Source organism: Erithacus rubecula (genome assembly GCF_903797595.1).
Source record: "Erithacus rubecula genome assembly, contig: SUPER_Z_unloc_5, whole genome shotgun sequence".
In the NCBI taxonomy this organism is placed as follows: domain Eukaryota; kingdom Metazoa; phylum Chordata; class Aves; order Passeriformes; family Muscicapidae; genus Erithacus; species Erithacus rubecula.
Window position 1 is genome coordinate 1,237,704 of NW_027635819.1, and position 20,196 is coordinate 1,257,899.

Sequence of the window (20,196 nt, forward strand, 5' to 3'; positions counted from 1 at the left end):
ATTGTTTGGATTATGTGCTCATATATATACTTCGATCTTTGTCATTATTACTGCTCATGCTCGTAAGTTTTTGTTTTAGAAAACCTGAACTTGGCCTATAAAAACACACTGTTGTAACAGGCCATAAGTTTCCACTCCACCAGAGTGGAATTATTTCAGACTCATGAAATCACTTCTTTGTTTTTATTTCAGCTGAGAAGTAGGTCACATGACCATTCTCTTATGAAAACACATCATTCTTTGTAGTACTTGACCAAATCTCTTGCTTGTACATGTGGTATGTGTATTTCTCACACACCTGATGAATTTTATTCTTGGAGGTTTTTGATCTCTACAGTGTTTGTATGATCTGTACTCCATAACAAGACAGTATGAATATTATGGACTTACCATGGTTGAATATATAAAAGCTGTTTATTTGCTGAAATGACTAGCAAGGCACTTGCTTTTCAGTAATTATTTTAAAGTTCTTCATTTTAATGCGAAAGGTTTTCTTCTAGTAAAGCAGTTGGCACTGATGTAGGTATGCCAATGTGACTTGCATTTATATACTTTTTTCCTGTCTACAGTAATGAAGTAAACAATAGCTGGATGTCTAGAACTGAAACACATCCCTGTTTAAATGTAAGAAAAAAAAATAAAGATAGTTTTTTAAAATTTGTGTCTTTTCCTACAGTCTTAAGATGAAATAATGTTTTAGGATGTGCTGAACAAATTCAATCTCTTTGGATGGCAAGGAATTTGAAAGCATGATTCTTATAATGCTATCTTGACTTACAGTTGTGTTTGGTTACTTAACAGATGTTGTTATGTTATGTTACTGTGCTTTAATACACCTGATAATGAAGTGAGGAGACCTCAATGCACACATTTGAAATCTACTCATGGATTAAAGTTTATGCTGTGGTCTGTACCACCTAAAAAAAGACCTGAAGAAGTCTGGGAAATGCATGAAAAGAACATGTTTTGGTTAGAAGAGGCCCTTAATAACATCTAGTCCAAACACAAAACACCACTACCCCCTCCTAATTTGAGTGTGGAAATGTTTCACTGGATCAGGGTGCTCAAAGCCACATCATCCAGCCTGACTTTGAGTGTTTCCGAGGATGGGGTATCTACAGCTTCTTCAGGCAACTTGCTCCTGTTGCTTGTCTCACCCACCCCCATGGAAAAAAGGTCATATTTATATTCAGTCTAAATCTACCCTCTTTCAGTCTAATCTGTAATTTCTTTTCTGTCACAGGCCTTGGTAAAAAGTCTCCATGTTTTATGCAAAGCCCACAATAAGGTATTGCCCCATCGCCTTTTCTCCAGGCTGAAAAACCCCAATACTCAGCCTTTCCTCATAGGAGGGATGTTCTCATCCTCTCATGATTTTTGTTGCCTTCTCTGGACCTTCTCTAACAGGCTGCAAGTGTTTTACATGCTAAGGACCCCAGAGCTGGTCGTAGTGGGGTCCCACCAGGGCAGAGCAGAGGGGTAGAATCCCCTCCCTCCCCTCTGCCCACGCTGCTTTGGATGCAGCCCAGGACATGTTTGGCTTTTTGAGCTGAGTGCACTTTGTGGTGTCATGTCTAATTTTTCATTCATCAATATCCTCAAGTCCTTCTCTGGTCTCAAACCCTTCATCCAGTCTCTGCTTAGAGTGGGGGTTGCCCTGGGCCAAGTGCAGGATATTGTCCTTGCTGTCCTTCAGAAGGTTTGCATGGGTGCACTCCAAATATATATAGAAGGTATATAGAGGGTAGCTTTTGATAAAGGTCTGTTCCCAGGTGTGTTGCTTGCAGCTAAAGATAGTGAAGATTTGTGGCTCGTGGTCATGGTTGATTATGAAGATGTTAAGTTTAAGTTAGTTGGCCCTATAAAAGAAAATGTCTGTAGAAATAGTACCCAGGATTATGAAAGAGCAGGCTTTTGCCTTTCAAGGGTGTTTGGGTCCAGGCACTCCAGTGGACTTGTGTGCAAGGAAAGGCTGCTGAGTGATGTGGTTGGAGACTGTCTTGGGTACAGAGATCACAAAATGATAGAGCTTTTGGTTCTCAGAGAAGTGAGGAGGTGGATCAGCAGAACTGCCACCTTGGACTTCTGGAGGATAGACTGTGGCCTTTCAGATTCATGTCAGAGCAGACTTTATATATTGAATATTCCATCAGTCAGTTCAGATTGGTTGTCCTGTTCGTGTGGCCTCCCAAGGTTTGCCCAACCCCAGCCTGCTGTTTGTAGGGGTGCAGAATCTTGGGGAGACAGGGCTGATGCTGGGCCAGGGCTGCTCAGAGGTAGCCAAAGCACCACTCTGTTACCAGCATCTCACCAGTCCCTGACACACAGCACAGCTAGTTGTGGGTGCTGTGGGGAAAAGAGCCCATCCCAGCCAGACTGAGTACAATCTGCAAGAAGGCTGGAAGGAGGATCCAACGAACCAACAGGCCTGTCAGCCTGACCTCAGTGTTGAGGAAGGTCATAGAACAAATAATTTTGATTACCATCACAGGATGAGCAGGGGATTGGGGCCAGCCAACACAAGTTTACAAAAGGCAAGTCCTGCTAAGTCCACATGGTCTACTTCTTTGACAGGGAGACCTTAGTGGAGTAGGGAAAGACTGAATGTTGTGTGCCTGGGCATTAATAAAGCCTTTCACACTATTTCCCTCTGCATTCTGCTGGAGAGACTGGCTGCTCGTGGCTTAGAATGGTTGCACTCCTCCCTGGGTAAAGAATTGGCTGTGTGATTGGGCCCAGAGAGTGGAGGTGAGCTGGCAGCTGGTGTTATCTGCATCCTGGAGCAGGCCATTAAGTGTAGCCTCAGTAAATTTACAGATGACACTACATTGGGCAGGAATGTTGATCTGCTGGAGAGGCTTGTAGAGACCTAGACAGGCTAGATCAGTGGGCTGAGATTAATTGAACAAAGACCTCAAGGCTGAGTGCTGAGTCCTGCTTTTACAAAAATGCCAGGCAGAGCTACATGCTGGGGAAGGAGTGGCTGGAAAGGTGCTCAGCAGTCAAGGACCTGAGGGTGCTGAACACAAGCCAGCTGTGCCCAGAAGAAGACATCCTGGCCTGTATCAAAACTGGTGTGACCAGTAGCAGCAGGGATAGTCCCAGAAGGACAGTCACACTATACAGGGCACTGCTGAGGCCACACTGCAAGTCTGTGGTCCATTTCTGGGCCTCAATTCAGGAGAGACATTGTAGTGCTTGGAGCCAGTCCGGAGAAGGGCAACAGAGCTGGGGAAGGGTCTGGAGCACGAGTCTTGTGTGGAGTGGCTGAGTGACTTTGAGAGTGTCTTCTCAAAAGAGACAAGTGGCAAGACAAATGGAAAAGACCTGACATAGCACTAGGAGAGGTTTAGATTGGATATTTATGATAGATTTCTTCTTCAAAGGGGTTCTCAAAACATTAGAGTAGGCTCCCCAGGGGGATGATGGAGTCACCCTCCCTGGAGGTGTTTAAAACATGTAGATGTGGTGCTTTGGTACCTGGTTTAGTGGTGGGCTTGGCAGTGCTGATAGGGGTTGGGCTCGGTGATCCTAAAGATCTTTTGCAACAGAATTCTGTATTAATGCTAGGAATGTACTATTATACCATATTTCAAATGCATTGACTGGCCCTTGCTTGTACTTGAAGAGCCATAGATGAAGAGTTGTCCTGAGGATCCCCTGCTGGAGGTTTGTTTTCCACATTAATGCCCTCTTTCCATGAACAAGAGGGACTGAAGACAAAGTTCTTTAGAGCTCCAAAGAGTTAGGTAGGTAGTAAGTGTATATAAATTACTTCAGTTTGATTGATAAACCTCCCTGCATGGACTAAAATCGCAGCTGGACATAGCAATCTAAATTCGATCTAAATTTTCTTTCATGTAGCAGGTGAAATGAGCCCTCTGTATCAATGACCAGTACAGAGAATGTTTGTATCTGTTAATTCTGCCACCCAGTTAAGCATCAGTTTTGTGTAGTGCATTATTAAAAAAGCTCTTTCTAGGATGAGCTGTAAACCTGTCAGCTTTGCCATGTTCTTGCTTGCTTGGAATATGAGGATTGTCTTCACCAGTGGTTTCTTTGCAGGAAGCTCTGTGAGCTGTGTCCATTTTGCAAGGGCAGTTTACTTCAGAGTAGAGCACAGATGCTGTAAATGCACTTGAGTTGGTCCATATGAGCTGCATTATGTGGCAATACACTGAAAGTGAGTGGATGAGGGAGAGCACTGTTTGAAGCTCTCTGTGCTGTTGATACCTTCTTCACTGAGGAAACCTTGGCACTGTGTGTGGCCTGGGATGCTCTGACACATGAGGTGAGTGGAAACACTGGTGTTTATTTGCATGTGAAATATAATTTTAATGCAAAAGCTTAATTTTTTTAAAGTGGTTTTGTTGTTGGGATTTTTGTTTGTTTGTCTATCTGGTTTTGCTATAAAATAAATATAAATTAAAGTTCCGCTGATTCCTCCCCACACCACAGTGGATATTCTTGCTCACTCTTGGGGTTTGTGCACCTATGTTGGAGCCCAGGGGCTGAGAAAACTGGAGGTTGGCAAAATCTGCTTGTCCTCTGCAGAAAAGCACATTTACTAGGCTAGTTTTCAACATCTGGATCAAATGTGTCCACTGGTCTTCTTCAATGTTTCTAACAGGAATGTTTTTTCACTAGGTTTTGGTAGAAAGTGTGTTTCCACCTTAGTTGAAATCATGCCCCCATTGTAATTTGATTCAGTGTAGCTTTACACAAACTCGGAAAGCTCTCAGATTAGATCCTAGGTCTGTGATTCAGCCATAAAATGACAAGACAACTGGAAAGTGCATATAATTTGGATGGTTTATTTCCAGATGTCTGGCAGTCTGCTGGCTGGGTGCCAACTGGGGAATCAGTCCAGTCTGATGGGTGCTGGAGTCCCAGCCTTTTGCTTACACTGTCGGGGAGGGACATTTGGGTGTTGTGGCCTGAGCATAGCCACAGCAGACAATTTTACCAGAGTGAACAACCATGTAAAACTGTGGGTGCTTAAAGGGCTGCAGGACAACCCCAAGGGCCTGCAGAGCTGCTGTGCATAACTACAGTGGGGTGTGAGGACCTAAAGAACACAGTTGCCCATCTGAAAACAGTCAAGGCAACAGAAAGAGCTTGCTATAAGATGGATCACCCAAGCAGGACCTTGAGAAAATCACAGACAGGAGAAGATTACGACAGAGAAAGATGCTAATTCCAAGCCTGATGAATGTGAGATTTGGTTAACTCAGCCTAGTTAACATGTCCAGACAAAAGATTCCCACTCTGGCAAACTGTGGGAAAGGAAGCAACTGCTCATACACATGCCACCCCAAGTTACAGGAACACCTATGACCAACATGTGGATATCTGGAACTTGGACTGTATAAAGATGGTTCCTCCAGAAGAATGGCTCCAGGATACCCCCATTGAGAGGCCCAGGGTGAAGAAGCAGCAGTGGGACACTGCTGGAACCATGGGTGGTGACTATTTTCTGTTTGATTTCTCTGTCCTCTATCCCACTCCTTTTTTTCTATTTCTTCTTTCTTCCTCACATTTACAGTTTAAAAAATCAATCCCTATTACTTGTCATATGGCTTGTCATATGGTCTCAGTAGCACCTTAATTCAGATGGAAGCATCTCTCACTGTGTGGATCATAACAGCATGAAGCCTCAGGTATTGTGTGCAAGGTGTTCAGCTGTTTTTAGGAAGGTGTGCCATGACTTGAAGGAGCAGAGAAAGCAGATGCAGCCTGCTGGAGCGCAGGTTGGGCTTGGCTGCACTGTGGGACTAAAAGGGAGGGCTAAAAGGCTTGTTGGCAGCAGGTGCTCCTCCCAGCTCTTTTGGGCTTCTCTGGGGCCAGTTTTCCTTTAAAAAAAGCAAAAATGAAGCCATTGGTCTCCTCTTGCAGATGACTTTTGCAAAAGCATATAAGCTAGTTGCCAGCCTTTGGAGACACCAGGATAGCAGAACTGAGCCTAATGCTGGTGAAAGACCAATGTTTGTCTTGAAAAGGTTTAATGGGCATTTGAAACCTGCAGTTTAGGCTGAGCAAAACATTGTGCTAGGTTTCTCTTAAGTATTGAACACCCTTAAGAAGAAAGAGAAAAGAGGAAGAGTTCAATCTCTGAACAATTCCTGCCCTCCTCCTCCTCTCCTTCAGTGGAGTAGCCTCGGTAGTGTTCAGCTCAGCAGCCTGGGAAGGAAGGGCAGTGTCCGTGTGCTTAGAAAGTGTGGGTGGCCAAGCCAACAAGAGACAGCTGGGACAGGTTTGCCCAGGTATAGCAACAGTATGTAGTACAAGAACTGTACAAAAATTATGGCTCACCACTGAGAATGACTACAGAAGATTGCTTGATGTATTTGCTTTAATAAGGTTCTTTTGGCGGCCATAACTTGCTAGAGATACTGAGGAAGAAGGTTTTGAAAAAATATTATTGCTCTGGTCCATATTTCATATTTGCCTGGAAATTATTTTCATGCTTTGTAGATGCTAAACATCAAAAGATGTTCTGTTTCCTCTATTGTCTCGTCCTTAAGGACAGGAGAAGTTGAGTCTGCTGATGCATCTGGAGCAGCAGCAAATGATGATCCTGGTCCTCCACCACCAAGCTTTGGCTGCAGCCCTGCTGTTGCTCAAAGTAACTGATGTCTGTGCAAGTCTACCCAGAAGTTTGAAGTATCCAGGGAATTAGGCTTGGAAGGTTGACATACTTCAAGAGAGTCACCATTTTAAAAGTAAATCGAACATTTTTTTTCCTGAAAACTATGAGGAGACTGTGTCCTGCTGATGGAAATTATCTCTGCCTGCTGAAAGATGAAGGCTGAGGCTGAAATCCAAACAGCAGTATTATGGGTGTATTTGGGTTGTATTGCCAAGTTTCAGTGGCAGTGGTGGGGGTGGTTTCTGTGAGAAGCTGCCAGAGCTTCCCCTGTGTCCAACAGAGCCAGTGGGCTTCAGGACAGACCTAGTGCTGGCCAAAGCTGGGCCAGCAGTGACAGCAGGGGCACATCAGAGACAACAAATTGAGCAGGGAGAAGCTTTTGTGCAGGAGCAATGGCAGCCAGGGGAGAATGAAGTGAGAATATGTGGTAGAAACAGCTCTGCAGGCACCAAAGTCAGAGGGGAAGGAGGTGGTCCAGGTGCCAGAGCAGAGATTCCTCTGCAGCCCCTGGTGCAGACCATGGTGAGGAAGCTGTGCTCCTGCAGCCGTGGAGTCCATGGGGGGAGGTCTTCTGGCAGGAGTTGTGACCCTGTGAAGGACCCACAGTGGAGCTGTTTGTGAAGAAGTGCTGCCTGTGGAAGGAGTTCATGGAGGACTGTCTCCCTTGGGAGGGATTCCTGCCATGGATCAGGAGAAGCGTGCTGTCAATCCTGCCCCTTTGGAGGAAGAGCGGCCGAGACGTGTGATGAGCTGACCACAGCCCTGCACTGCAGGGAGAAGCAGGTAGAGATTTGGCAGTGAAGCTGTGCCTGGGGAAGGTGAGAAGGATGGAAATCTTTTAACACTTGTGCAGACACAATACTCACTTTGCAGCTGAATTAGTTTCTAATGGCTTTTTTTTTTTTTTTAAAACATTTTCCTGCTACAGGTGCTAAACTACTGCCTCTTAAAGTGTTAACATTTGACAGTTCTTATTATATGTGCTTTAAAATGGAAATAATTGTTTTCACATGAAATATGCTTTCTTGAGAGATACCATGAAGAATTGAATACCTGCTTCAGAAAATGCCCTACTTTGTACCAAAAATGTTTAGCTTGAAAAAAAAAATCCCGCAAGCAGACAACATGCACAAAAACTCCCTCCCAATCCAACTGATCTTGTGTTAAATATGTTAAACTGTTGGAAATGTAGACAGCCTAGTAATGTTCAATAGATGCTTCATGTAACTAGTCTACAAAAACTATACATTTTTTATTTAAGAACTATCCTATAAATATTTCATGTACATATTGTTGATATTATTGTTTTAAATTATACATTAAAACATTTTCTATATGATAGATCATTGGAAATGTACTTAGTACAAATGATATTTGTACATTTCAAAATCCAGAAAGGAAAAGAAACCAACATTTTTAACCAGAAAAATGCACTCAAATTTTCAGAAGCTGTCTTTCCATGACAGCAATATCTATTGTTCTGAGCCTTCAATACCTTGGAGGTGTAATGTACAGATGTGTAATGCAGAAATTAGCAGAGTAGCTATGGTTGGTACATACTGATGATAGGCTAGGAACTGAGGCACTAGTGTGCAGATAAAACTGAATTAAACATCGACCTTACTTTCATCATGGAGCTAGAGCTGTGCAGTTATTCTTATTGATATGGATTAATATGAACATAAAGCTCAACAGCTTAGAGATCTCTTTGGGATCTTTTCTTTGCATATGGCATATGTAAGATTTTTCTGATGGGGTAAGAATGCACGAATGAAACTCAGGCACTGACAGGCCTGAGCCTGAGAGTGGGTTGGTCTGGTTTGTTTGGTTTTAACTGTACAGCTCAGTAAGTTTTTAATATGTATGTTTGTTGATTTTTCTTCTATCTGTGTTATATACATAAACAATTTTCCTGATCTAAAAGAGAGAAAATGGAGTTAGGGAAAAAAATTGCAGAAATGGTCTTCTATAGGTGATTATAATAAGGAATTTAAAAGGTGTGCCACAACTGAAAAATATGAAACATTATATTTCCTTTCATGTGAAGCTTGGTGTGACCTTCATTGTTGGAAACAGCAGGAAGTATTATTTCTGCAATGAATATACTACACTTTCAGTAGTTGTGAAGCAGAAAGCTTAGCATGAATAAATACAGATATAAATTGTCAGGTCACATTTCAATGAGAATTCACGTTAAGCAGTAATATAAGTATAAAAACTTACAGTGAAATGAAATTTGTAATATAAAGATCAAACCTGCCTAGGAGAGTCTTTTAAGGAAATCTGTTGTACTGAAAAGATTACAATTTTGTTTCAATAGACATTAACATAGCACGACAAAGCTAGAGCATTTCTACTGGATAAATGTGATGTGAATTAAGATCTGATTCAGCAGAAGAACTTTATCTGCTTCCATGTGCAGCATCTTACCATACAAGACAAAATTATCTTTTCTAAAAATATGAATGCTGTTCTTAGGTAAAATAAAATAAAAAAATAGTCAAATTTAGTCAAAATAGAGCAAATTTTTCACATGTTTTCCTACCCTGGCTGGTCCAAAGGCTACTGCATGAGAAATCTCCTGTTTAGCTCATTCAAAAGCTGTTATTGTTCAGTACCCCACTTCAAATTGATCTTCTTCCGTGTCTTCTTCCACATAATAGAGAGAGGGTTTACAATCTGACCATAATCTGCAACATCCTCTGGAAACCCACAGTGGCTAGGAAGACCTGTGCTTGCTTCTTGCTGGTTGGTGGGGTCATAGCTGCTTGTTTGTTGACCACATCCATTGAAATCTGATGACATCCCTCTTGCCATTTTACTTCTAAGAGCTGAATTTCCTGGGCAGATGCCTTGTGTTTGCTTTGCTTTATGGCAAAACCAGCCTTCAGGAGGATCTGGATTGTCTTCTCCCCTTTCTCAAAAACTTCTTTGCTGTGTTGCCCCATACAATATCATTGATGTACAGCAAGTGTTCTGGAGCCTCACCCTTTTCCAGTGCAGCCTGGATCAGTCCATGGCAGATGGTGGGGCTGTATTTCCACCCCTGGGGCAATCAGTTTCAGGTGGATTGCTGGATGCTCCTCCAGGTGAAAGCAAACTGTGGCCTGCAATCTGCTGCTAAAGGAATGGAAAAAACCACATTAGCAATGTCAATGATGGTACCATTTCACTGTCCTGGACTGCAGTCACACTGGAGTTGCAGCATGTCCAGCACAGCAGCAGTCAGAGGTGGTGTGACCTCATTCAGGCCACTGACAGTCTGTTGTCAGTCTCCATGCTCCATTGGCCATATAGGACTACCATAGGGTCAGCAAATCTTGCTGACGACTTCCTGGCTCTCCAGCTCTCAAATAATCTCCTGGATGAGAGTCACAGAGTGCTGGTTGGTGTGATATTGCTGACATTGCACTGTTGTAGTAGCCATCAGTATCTGTTCTTCAACCCTCAGCAGTCCCATAGCAGGGGGTCCTCTGAGAGATCAGGCAAGATCATCCTTGAGACAATACCTTTCCATTACAGCTGACACGAGCTTTCCCTGGAGGCTGGGAGTTTCTGTGCTCTTCTCAATCCTCTTGTCAATGCCCATATTCCAGGAGAGAGATCCCAGCTGCTTGGCTTCACCACCATTCAGTTTCATATCATGTGCCATGACATCCCAGAATTAGAGCAGCCAGGTTGCCAAGGGCTTTCCCTGACTGGTGGTTGAATTGTATCACAGCTCATCTGGGAATGTGTCTGTTCTGGCACAGGCTTGCAAGGAAATCTGTGTTCCAGCAAAATTAGAAGAATTATGATACAGAGTTATTCGCAGTCCCAGTTTCTCATCCTGAGAGGTCCTGCATTCTGGAGGAGCATCTGCTGCAGTGGATGTCTGCAGAAGGTTTCCCAGAAATAACAAGGACTGACAGTTGTGTCTGGGGATGAATTAAATCGAGGTTTCTGTATTGTCTGCAGAAAGGCAGCTTGCTCAATACTGAATTTTGACAGTCCTTGTCAAACTCCGCGTTGTGGGTGTCCCAGGAGACAGAGTGGAAATGGAGCCAAGGCTTCATGGCAGGGAAAGTGCCGGGGTGGTGAGCCGTGGGTTCCTCCATCCAGCTGCTCACCCACACGTCACTCTGCACCCGGCAGCCCAGCCCAGGTACGGAGGAGAACAAGGAGACACAGAGTGGGAACGGGGACCTGCAGGAGGCTGCACACACCCCTGGGAGATGAGGCTGGCCCAGAGGGTCCCTGGGTGGGTCTGGGGTGAAAATGGGGAAATGGGAAGTATGGAGGAAGTGCTGGATGTCACTATGAGAATGCCATTACATCCCACAGGCAACATAGTGTGAGGAGGGTGGGAACAAAATGATGATTCCTGCTGATCACCCTGACACCTTCAGGACAAGAGGCCCAGGAAGGACGGCACATCTCCCTCCTGGTGTTGTCCTGAATGTGTGCTCATTACCTGGTGCACATTGCCCAGCAAAGCTGCTCCCCCAAGTAGGTTCTCTGGGCCTCTGACAGGGACTGTACAGCTTAGCTACAGATTGGCAAGGAAGGGAGTCTTGCATCACTGCGATATTTTAGAATTTTTTTTAATAGTCTGGTTAAAACAAAGTATTGAGACAAAGTACCCTCTAGCTACTGCTACATGTCCATCATTCTGTCCATCAGGCGACCAGCTCAGGCTGACGGCTCATAGCACACGCAACAACCAGTTCTGCTGTATCACAGCTTTACCTCTAACAGTATAATCTTTATTATGACCATTCAGCAATTTTTACTTAAAATTAATCTCAAAAAACACCTATATTAACAATACTTTATTCTTAGCTAAAAATTTCTTTATCAATTAGGCAATCTGGGGACTACAGTCCTTCAAAGAAATTTCCAAATTTTCCCTAATTTTTAAACATATTAATTTGAGAAAAAAAAAAAATCACGGTTTTAAACTGAACCCAGCTAAACAGAAAAAATCACAAAACACAAAATATCCTATCTCTGGCAGAGCGCCAAAGAAAATTCAGGGGATGGCTGAATCTCAGACTAAAGAGCAGGCATGCCCTCTCCACTCCTCTCAGCTGGCGGGGCACGGAGTCTTCCTCAGGTGCAAGCGTGTCCTCTCCATTCTTCCTGCACTTGCTTGGCTGAGATGATCAGAGCAGCCAGGCTGGAGGCAGGATCGCCTGAGATCACAAATGGATGCTGCCCAGAGGAAAAACAAAACAAGAAAGAAACCCTTGTCACTTGGCAAGAGCACAGGCTCCAGCAGGATTGCTCTGGCTGCCGGGAAGACGCACAAAGAGGACCGAGGGCAGCATCTGCCCCTCGAGCTTCCTGTGCCACCCCTGCCTCAGCCAGGCCCACGTGGCCCACCCTCCTCTTTATCCTCTCCTGCGGGCTCCTCAGCCCGCAGGCCCTTTGGCCGTTTTGCTTTTTCTCACCTGCAGCAGTTCCTGGGCAGACCAGCGCCTGTCCTCGTCTGCCTGCAGGCAGCACCGCAGGAAGTCGCGCAGGAGAGCCGAGTGGAGCCTGGGGTTCTGCAGTTTGGGGGGCCCGTTCCTTACTATCAGTTCAAAAACCTACAAGAAATGGAAGAGGACACTGCAGCTGCTGCTTTCCTAGCCACAAGAGCTCTCAGCCCTTTAGAAGCAGCCCCTTTAGAAGCTGCACCTTACCCTCAGACGGGCTTCCCTCTGGTAAGGAGCTTCCCCTTCCACCATTTCCAGCCCCATGATCCCCAGCGACCAGATGTCCACTTTGGGGCCGTAGGCTTCTCCTCTCACCACCTGCGGTGCCATCCAGCTGGGAGTGCCCACCCTGGAGCTGCGCTTGCTGCGCTCGCGGCTGAGCTGAGCACAGAGGCCAAAGTCAGCTGAGGAGAAAAACAGAGTCTGTCAGAGGCAGCTTCCCCTGCCAAACCAGGCAAAAGCCTTGCCCACCCCACGCCTGACAAGGCACCACGCTGCAGCCGGCTGCAAAAGCAGCCGTGCTCTGCTCCCACGGGGCTGGAGCCAGAGAAATAAGGCATTGGCTGCCACAGAAACATTCCCACCTTCCACACACTGGCCCAGCAGCACTTCTGGGCAACTGATAGTCACCCAAAAGCTGCCCCAGAGCACATGCTGTCAACGCTGCACTTGCCCAGGGATACGCACCCAACTTGACAGATCCGTCCATGCCCACAAGAACGTTGCCGCTTTTGACGTCTCTGTGGATGACTTGGCGGGAATGAAGGAAACGCAGTCCTTGCAGGCACTGAGAGAGAAAGGACAGAGGCAAGGGGAAAAGTTCAGCACCTGATTCCAACCTAGAGAAAAGGAAAGGTCTCCACAAGACTGACAGCTCTGTCATGGAGTTGAGAGGCAGGGAGCAACATAACGGTGAGAAAGAGAAAGGGAAAGAATGTGCTGCTTCAACACTCTTTGAAATGTTCTGTCTCCTTGGAATGCATCTGAGATTCCTAAAGCCCTTCCTGCTTTCAGGAAAAACCACATGCACTTTGGCTAAGAGGAGTCATGGCAAAGATATTCTTGAGAGCCCTGTGGTAGCAGAGGGGGAAGCAGACACATTAGACCTGTGTCCAGAATCCAATGGCATCTGGCTGAAACGCTCTCCTTTGAGGCTGAGGACATCTCCATTGCCCTGAGCTTGAAAATTTGCAACCTGCAAGCCTGCTTAGAGGGGCAAGGAATGCAGGAGAGCCAGATACGATGCGTGCAGAGGTTGAGAGGAAAAGCTGACAAGACAAAAGAAGTGAATGCAAGGAAGTGAGTGAGCCTGAGCACCAGAGGACAGACAGTATGCCAGCGTGCAAGAACAGAGCCCAGGGAGTGCAGGGAAACCGGCAGGCAGCTCATTGCAGATGGTCCTTCTACTCCTTCTCTGTAATGTGACAGAATCTCCAAAAGAAAGGTGTGAGCAAGAAATCTCTGCAGTTCCTTCCCACCAACTGACAAGGGCCATGCTGGGCAGGCCAGGGCAAGCACAAGCGGCATCCCTCACCTCCCGACAGACAGCGCCGATCTGTCCTTCCTCCAGGTACACTGCCCTCAGCACATCCGACAACGTGCCGCCGTCCATGAACTCCATGGCCAGCCAGAGTTCCCCATCCACCAGGTAGCTGGAAGAAGAAAACCAGAGCATGGCCAGAGAGCAATGGCCACAGCCCGCTCACCCCAGGGCCTGAGCCAGCCTTTTGCACCTGCTCTCCAAGCTACGTGTGCCACAAGAGATCATTGCACGCCGAGTGCCACCTCCTGTCGTGCCCAGGCAATGACTACAGAAATCACCGGCAGCTCCCTTTTCTGGCATGCACCAAAGGGCTGTCTCTCTTCTGCCTTGCCCAATCTAAAGGAACAGCAAAATGACAGCAGCCCAACCTGTCGAAGTAGGTGACAATATTTGCGTTCCTGTTGTCCCTCATGGCCAGGATTTCATTGACAGCCAGCTCCTCCAATGTCTCCTCCTGAAGGCTCATGGTCTTGATGGCCACCTGAAAGGACATTGAAGACCACTAACTTGAGAAGTCACTCCTTGCCCGAGATCTCAGGGAGATCTCACGGAGCAAGTTCTTGTGCAATGACACAGTGAGCTGTGCCAAACTGCCCCAGTACTGGACAGCAGAGCTTAGGAGAAGCAGCATAGCCTGTCCCCAGTGCATTCTGCACTCCAAACCAAGACTGTGCTTCAGAGCAACAGCCTCTTCTGCAGACATGGAGCGGCCACCCAAAGCTGCAGGCTGAGCTGACAGCAGTGAAAGGGAAAGCGCTCCAGAGCTGCAAAATCTGCCGGGGGTGTCAGCACTTTACCTGCTGTCCTGTGCTGGCATCGAGGGCTTTATAAACAGCTCCAAATCCCCTGGGAAGAAAACGGCAGCAGAGAAAGCCCTTCAGTCTGTGGCAGTGAAAGCAAGCCCAGGCAGAAGACGTCCCCAGGCTGCCTGGCCACTCTAGAAAATGCCTGACTGCAGAGTCTCTTCAGCCCATAGCTCATCAGCCCACCAGCCTGTGCCATGGAGAGCAGGGTGTGCAAGAGCAAAATCAGCTCCAACACAAAGACCAAGGGCTGCTGCAAATCTCCAAGGCACACGCCCAGTTAGATCTGCTCTAAACCTAAGGGCAACTGTACTCATGTGTGGGTTTGCATGCATGCACATGTAAAACACTTTTGTAGAAGGAGCAGGCGTCACACTTACCCACGTCCGAGTTCTTCAAATGCCGTGTATCTCTGCCTCGGCTGGCCCAGACTCACAATGCTCCCTGAAAGACAAAAGCAGTGCAAGGCACTCACTGTCATGCACGGAGGCCACTCCACACATGATCCCAAGTGCAGCCCCACTGTGGCGAGCTCTGGGACCTTTGCAGTCACTTGGCTTGCAGCTGCTGAGATCAGCAGGTGGGAGGGCAATCTTCTCCACCTTTCAGCAGCTGGCCTTTCCAAGAAGGGTTTTGTTTGTTTCAAGCACAGCATCTCATGAGATAAGCCAAAAGGACGGGCCTTTAAGAACTGGGCCCTCAGAGCAAAGGCAAGGCCTTGGCAGCCTCTCTGGTCACATGAACTCTCACTAGCAGAGCCACTTAGTAGCAAAAAGTGTCTGAGCCAAAGGAGGAGTAAAACCCACAGGCAGAAAACAGCTGGGGCAAGAGAGCTGCCTGGGCCCTGGTCACAAGCTAGGGGCCAGCCTTCTGCTCAATCAGAAACAATCCTCTCTGCTTTTGTCTTTGGCAGAGAAGGCAGCCCAGGCAGAGCCAAGGCAGTCCCAGCTGCCCTCAGGGGCACCAGGAGCAGCCCCAGCGCTCTGTCGCCGCCTCAGAGCACAGGCACAGGTTCTGCAGGGAGGCCCAAGTGCCTGTGAGACACCCAACCGGGAAGGAGCTTCTGCCACGGCCAAGAGCGAGACACGCAGACAACACAGTGCTCTGGCAACAAGAAATACACCAGACGTACTCAGGGTCTTCAGGCTCTGCTCCTCTCTCCTCTGGGGCTGCCGGGCTGGGCTGCTGGACCGAGCGCTGGCAGCCGCAGGCGCTGCTGCTGCGGCGGCTCGCTGAAGTGCAGAGGGTGTGTGGAGCTGGAGAGGAAAGGATTGCCCGTCAGAAGGGTGGCTGGCACACGTGCTCCGCAGAGCACATGGGAAGGGCAAGGCTTTAGGGAGCTGCTGTCAGCCACCGCCTGGCCACTTCAGCTGGGGGATTTTGGATGTCCCCTACTCAGAGGCAATGGGAAAACCTCAAAGGCTACTAGGATACTGGAGCTCATGGATTGACTGTTACATGCAACATTTTATCAGCTTTTCTGCTAGAGGCCTGCCACAAGGTATTGAGGCATTTGCAAAGATCCAGAAGGAGATCAGAGCATGGCCCCAGAGCCTGGTTTCTTTTCTTCTTCCTTGTTCCCCTGAACAACTGAGATAGCCCGCAGCTGGCATGCAGGTGTCTAAGCAGACACCCAAGAGCATGTGCCTTTTCGGATCTGTTTTACTCATTTCCCCTCTGCATTTCAGGCTTGAAGGAGTGGCCCTTCAGAGCTGCATCCCAGCCCTTCCAAGACCCACTGCCCTTTACAATGCTGAGCTGCCTAGGATTCTCCTCAGCAAGCTCTGCTGGCACCCTGTGCAAGTGCAGCGCAGTCTGTGTTGCTCCTGCAGCTAATTAGCCCATGCTAATTATGGGCAGGGTCCTTCCAGGGGCCAGTGTCTCCTGAGTATCCTGCAGGGCTGTGGTCTGCGCCTTTGGAGCGCTCTGCCCGCTGAGCACAGGCAGCCTGCACAGACACGGGGCACCAAGGGGCTCACTTCTACACTGGCCCTAATTTAATGCTGCCCGCTGTCTGATGCCACGGGACATTCTCGGAACCTCTCAGCATGCCCGCAAAGAGCTGCTTCCATGTCCAAATTCAGAACCTATCAGGCAGGGGTGCCTGGCTTGGCTGAAGCAGCACTAAGTCATGGCAGGCACAGAGCCCCCAGCATCTTCAGCCACCGGCACCAAGGGCTGACTCCTCCAAAACCTGAAGATTGGCTTTGCACCAAAGGCACTGACAACCACAGGTGCCACTCACTGGCTCTGCATGTTGTGGCTGTGGAGGGACAGCAGCTGGCGTCTTGATGTCATTTTGCTCCTCTTTTGCCTCTTCCTCAGCAAGAGAGGGAGCCAGAGGAGATGCTGAGTCTGCCGTTGAACCCTGCAGAAAGAAAGCAGTGAGAGAGACTGGGAGCAGCCAAAGCTTTAGGAGCTGGCTTCTGTTGAGCTGCGTATACAGCCACAAGAGGGGAATCACAAGTGGAATTCAGAGACATGACACTCCTAGGAAGATGGGTGAATTAGCTGGGACTCCATCTTGCTCTGCATTTTGGCTGCTGTACTTGGCTTTCTTCTCTTGAAAGGCTTTTCATTGGCAATGACAAAAGAGCTCATGACACTCCTAGGATGATGGGTGAATTAGCTGGGACTCCATCTTGCTCTGCATTTTGGCTGCTGCACTTGGCTTTCTTCTCTTGAAAGGCTTTTCATTGGCAATGACAAAAGAGCCAGTGCTGCCTTTGCTACTGCTGAGGCCACCAGCCACTTGGGCTTTCTATCAGCCTCCCAGGCTGGCACTCTCCACTCTCCTGCAACAGGCCAAGCTCAGAGCTCGCCCCACAATTCTTACACACCAGCAAGGTCACAAGTTCCTTCTCCACTCACCAAAGGAACGTCTTTTCTCCATGCGCGTCTGAGTTGACCTGCAACGAGCAAAGGAAAAGGAGTCAGATGCCCTTAGAAATGTGCCTGTCTTGTGGAGTACCAGAGAAGATTTTAGTCCCAAAAGAGAACATTTCCCCTTTCCCAACATGCCTCCAGGAGCAATCGTTCTTTGCCACGGCAAGGAAGAGAACAACAAGGACGCTACCCTAGGCTCTGACTACGTTTGGGCTGCTTGTGCCACGGGGCAAATAGAATCATGGTCACGGAATTGCCTGCTGCTTTTTAACAAGACAGAGTTTCTATTCTACCCAACAGCTCAAGCAATGTTTTCCTCTTCTCTTTGCTGCATTTTATGTACGTCTTTAGAAATTGCATGCAGTAATCCCCATCAATTTTCTGAAGACCATGCCCAAGGAAAGTTTCCCCCACGGGCCCTCTTCCCTGTGGCAGTTCTCTGCTGAAGACCCCTGGGAAGCCCTCCTGGCTTCACAGCAAACCCTAACTGCTTTGGAGTTTGTGCTGCATGGCCAAGGGAATCGCCGTCTTGGCACACCATAAAGGGTCAAGTCAGATGGCCAAGGCCCCTAAATGGCAGAATGTGCAGCCAAAGATGCTTTCCCTCACTGCCGGAGAGAAGCGCAGAGTTTTTAGAAGTGTTTCTGAGGATCTCTCCATAGAGTCTGCATTTTGCAGGTGGTCTAGGTTGAAGCAGCAAGCTGAAGGAATGACAGACTCCACTGCCATGCACTGTCCCGTGTAGGGAACACAACCTGCTGCAGGTTAAACTGCAAATACTCTCCACCCAGCGCCTGGTACAGAAACACCCTTTCAGGAACTGACCCTTTTGGCAACAGATTTCCCACAGTGGGGGCAGCTGAACGGTCATTTTGCTCCCAAATCAACACGGTGACTACTCAGGCATAAAGAGCAGAGTAAAGCACAGGCCAGGTGATGCCATCCCCAGGATAAAGCTTCACTTACGAGTCAGCTGCAGCAGGTAGTATCCAGAATAGGCAACAGAAAATATGGTGCAAACCGCGGCACAGGCTTTCCTGATCATTTTGGAAGTGCTCTGCAGGTTTGCACGCTGAACGCCACCCCAAGTTTGAAGCAAGGCTCCTCTCGGGGTGCAGACTTTCTGCTGAGAGCTCACAAGGATCTCCAGCAGCCAGAGAGCGCAAGAGCTGCTCTGGGCAGCGAGGCCTTGCGCGCACCGGGACGGCGCTGTGCTGACAGCGCTGTGACGTGGCGCCGCTGCTGTGACCTCACAAGAGCGGCTGCTCTGCCTTTGTTGCCGTCCTTGAGCCCAGCAACCCCATCTCCTGTACAGCCGATGCAAAGGAAAAGCCTGGCGGTTTCTCCTCAGGCATAAAACACCAGCAAAAATCCTCATGCTCCATGAGCCAGCGCTCGAGACATCCCAGAAAAAACTCAGAAAATGCACTGAACCGTCTGGAGCCTAAGAGATGCAAGCAAACATGACTTTTGATCCCCAAGGCTTTGACTAAAAGAAAGTGTGCTTCAGATTTCTGGCATGTCATTTGCTTTTCAAAACCAAACTTCTTCAATGACATTGAGGGGACAAAAGAAGAGCAAGGGAAATAAATTTCCAGGCCTATTGCGGTGTGCAGTTGCATCTTGTGCGTGTCCACTTTGCTTTGACTCACTTTGGAGGCTCGTGACCTCCCTTTGGGTCAGGGAGATGCTGCTTATCTCCTGATGCAAAGCTCTTCTTCTGCTCCTTGCTGTTCCTCGGGCAACTTCAAGTCTCACAACATCCAGAAGAGCCGTGCGCTGATTCTTGGGCTGCCACACTTTTGTTGTGTTGCAGCTCTGGCTGCAGCCTGCGGCCCACGGCTCTGCAATGGCCTGCAGATGTCGAGCCCAAAGAAGGCCCCTTTGCAACAGTCCAAAGGCGCACTCTCACAGGTGTTTGCCCAGGCTCCATGCTCCCTGGAAGGGTCCCTGCAGGCATTTGCATTGCCAAATCCCAGTAGAAATGACGTGCACTCAGTCTCTTCTCTTGCAGAATCCCAAATTAAAGCAGGAGCCAGCTTGAGAGAGAAAGAAAATACTGGGTGCCAGGGGGGATCAAGCGCACACAACTCCTCTGGAAACCAACTCTGCTCAACCCTGGCAAAATGGTCCCTGGCTTATCTTGCTTGTGTGGTGACTCAGCCCACACAGATGCTCATCTGTTGGGCGTGAGGTGAGGGTCTGTAGTGACGCGGAGTCCCCAGGCAGGTGCAAAGGAGAGCCACTTGATTGTAGAGAGTTTTACACTTTTCAGTCTTAAAAGCATCATTCAACCAATCCCCATGAAGCACGATGCAGACATGCAATGCTTTTTCTACCTCTAGAATGGTTTTTCTACCTCTACAGTGGCTTTTCTACCTCCAATTCAGCTGAGTCACTTTCCCCCAGTCCTCTCCTCATCAGCTGTAGTAGCAGACCTGAGGAATGATTTTACACGGCCTTCCCTTTAGGGGCTTTGACCTGTGTGCAACAGGTGGACAAGACAGCGTCTTTGAGGGGCCTTAGGCTGGGCTCTTCACACGTCACATGCTGGGGGATAGTACTTGTAAATCAATGCAATTGCGAAGGCCTGGCCCATCCTTGTTGAAAAAATAGTCTGTTTGTGTCACTCAGTGCAGTGATTTGGTTAATGAGCGGGTGGTGGGTTACACGTTGGTCTTGATAAGCTCAACAACCTTTTGTACCATACTTCATTCTCTGTTATTCTTAGTAGGTGTGAAATTCTATTGCTGAAAATCTGCAGGAGTTACTGTCCTGGTTTGAAGGACAGGTGTGTGCCAATAAAGGCAGAAAGTCCTCCTTGAAACAGAGAATGTAAGCCCCCTCCCTCCCTCC

At 47.8% G+C, this 20,196-nt stretch overlaps 1 protein-coding gene across 1 annotated transcript; it reads right to left on the reverse strand.

Moving 5' to 3' along the window:
- Nucleotides 1–11,725: 11,725 nt before the first annotated feature.
- On the reverse strand, nucleotides 11,726–15,653 carry LOC306815023 (serine/threonine-protein kinase PAK 3-like). The gene is made up of 9 exons (XM_079331599.1): nucleotides 15,587–15,653; nucleotides 14,835–14,898; nucleotides 14,449–14,497; nucleotides 14,020–14,132; nucleotides 13,643–13,760; nucleotides 12,796–12,895; nucleotides 12,316–12,512; nucleotides 12,082–12,219; nucleotides 11,726–11,842 (listed from the first exon to the last, which is right to left on the reverse strand). The coding sequence occupies exons 4-9, from the start codon at nucleotides 14,115–14,117 to the stop codon at nucleotides 11,741–11,743; spliced, it is 753 nt and encodes a 250-aa protein (XP_079187725.1). The 5' UTR covers nucleotides 14,118–14,132; nucleotides 14,449–14,497; nucleotides 14,835–14,898; nucleotides 15,587–15,653; the 3' UTR covers nucleotides 11,726–11,740.
- Between the last annotated feature and the right edge of the window lie 4,543 nt (nucleotides 15,654–20,196).

Coding starts and splice junctions, on each gene's coding strand:
- LOC306815023 (XM_079331599.1), bottom strand. CDS start 14,117: ATGAGCCTTCAGGAGGAGACATTGGAGGAGCTGGCTGTCAATGAAATC. Junction 13,761..14,019: donor ATTGTCACCTACTTCGACAG/GTTGGGCTGCTG, acceptor TTCTTCTTCCAG/CTACCTGGTGGATGGGGAAC. Junction 11,843..12,081: donor CTGCCCAGGAACTGCTGCAG/GTGAGAAAAAGC, acceptor TCCTCTGGGCAG/CATCCATTTGTGATCTCAGG.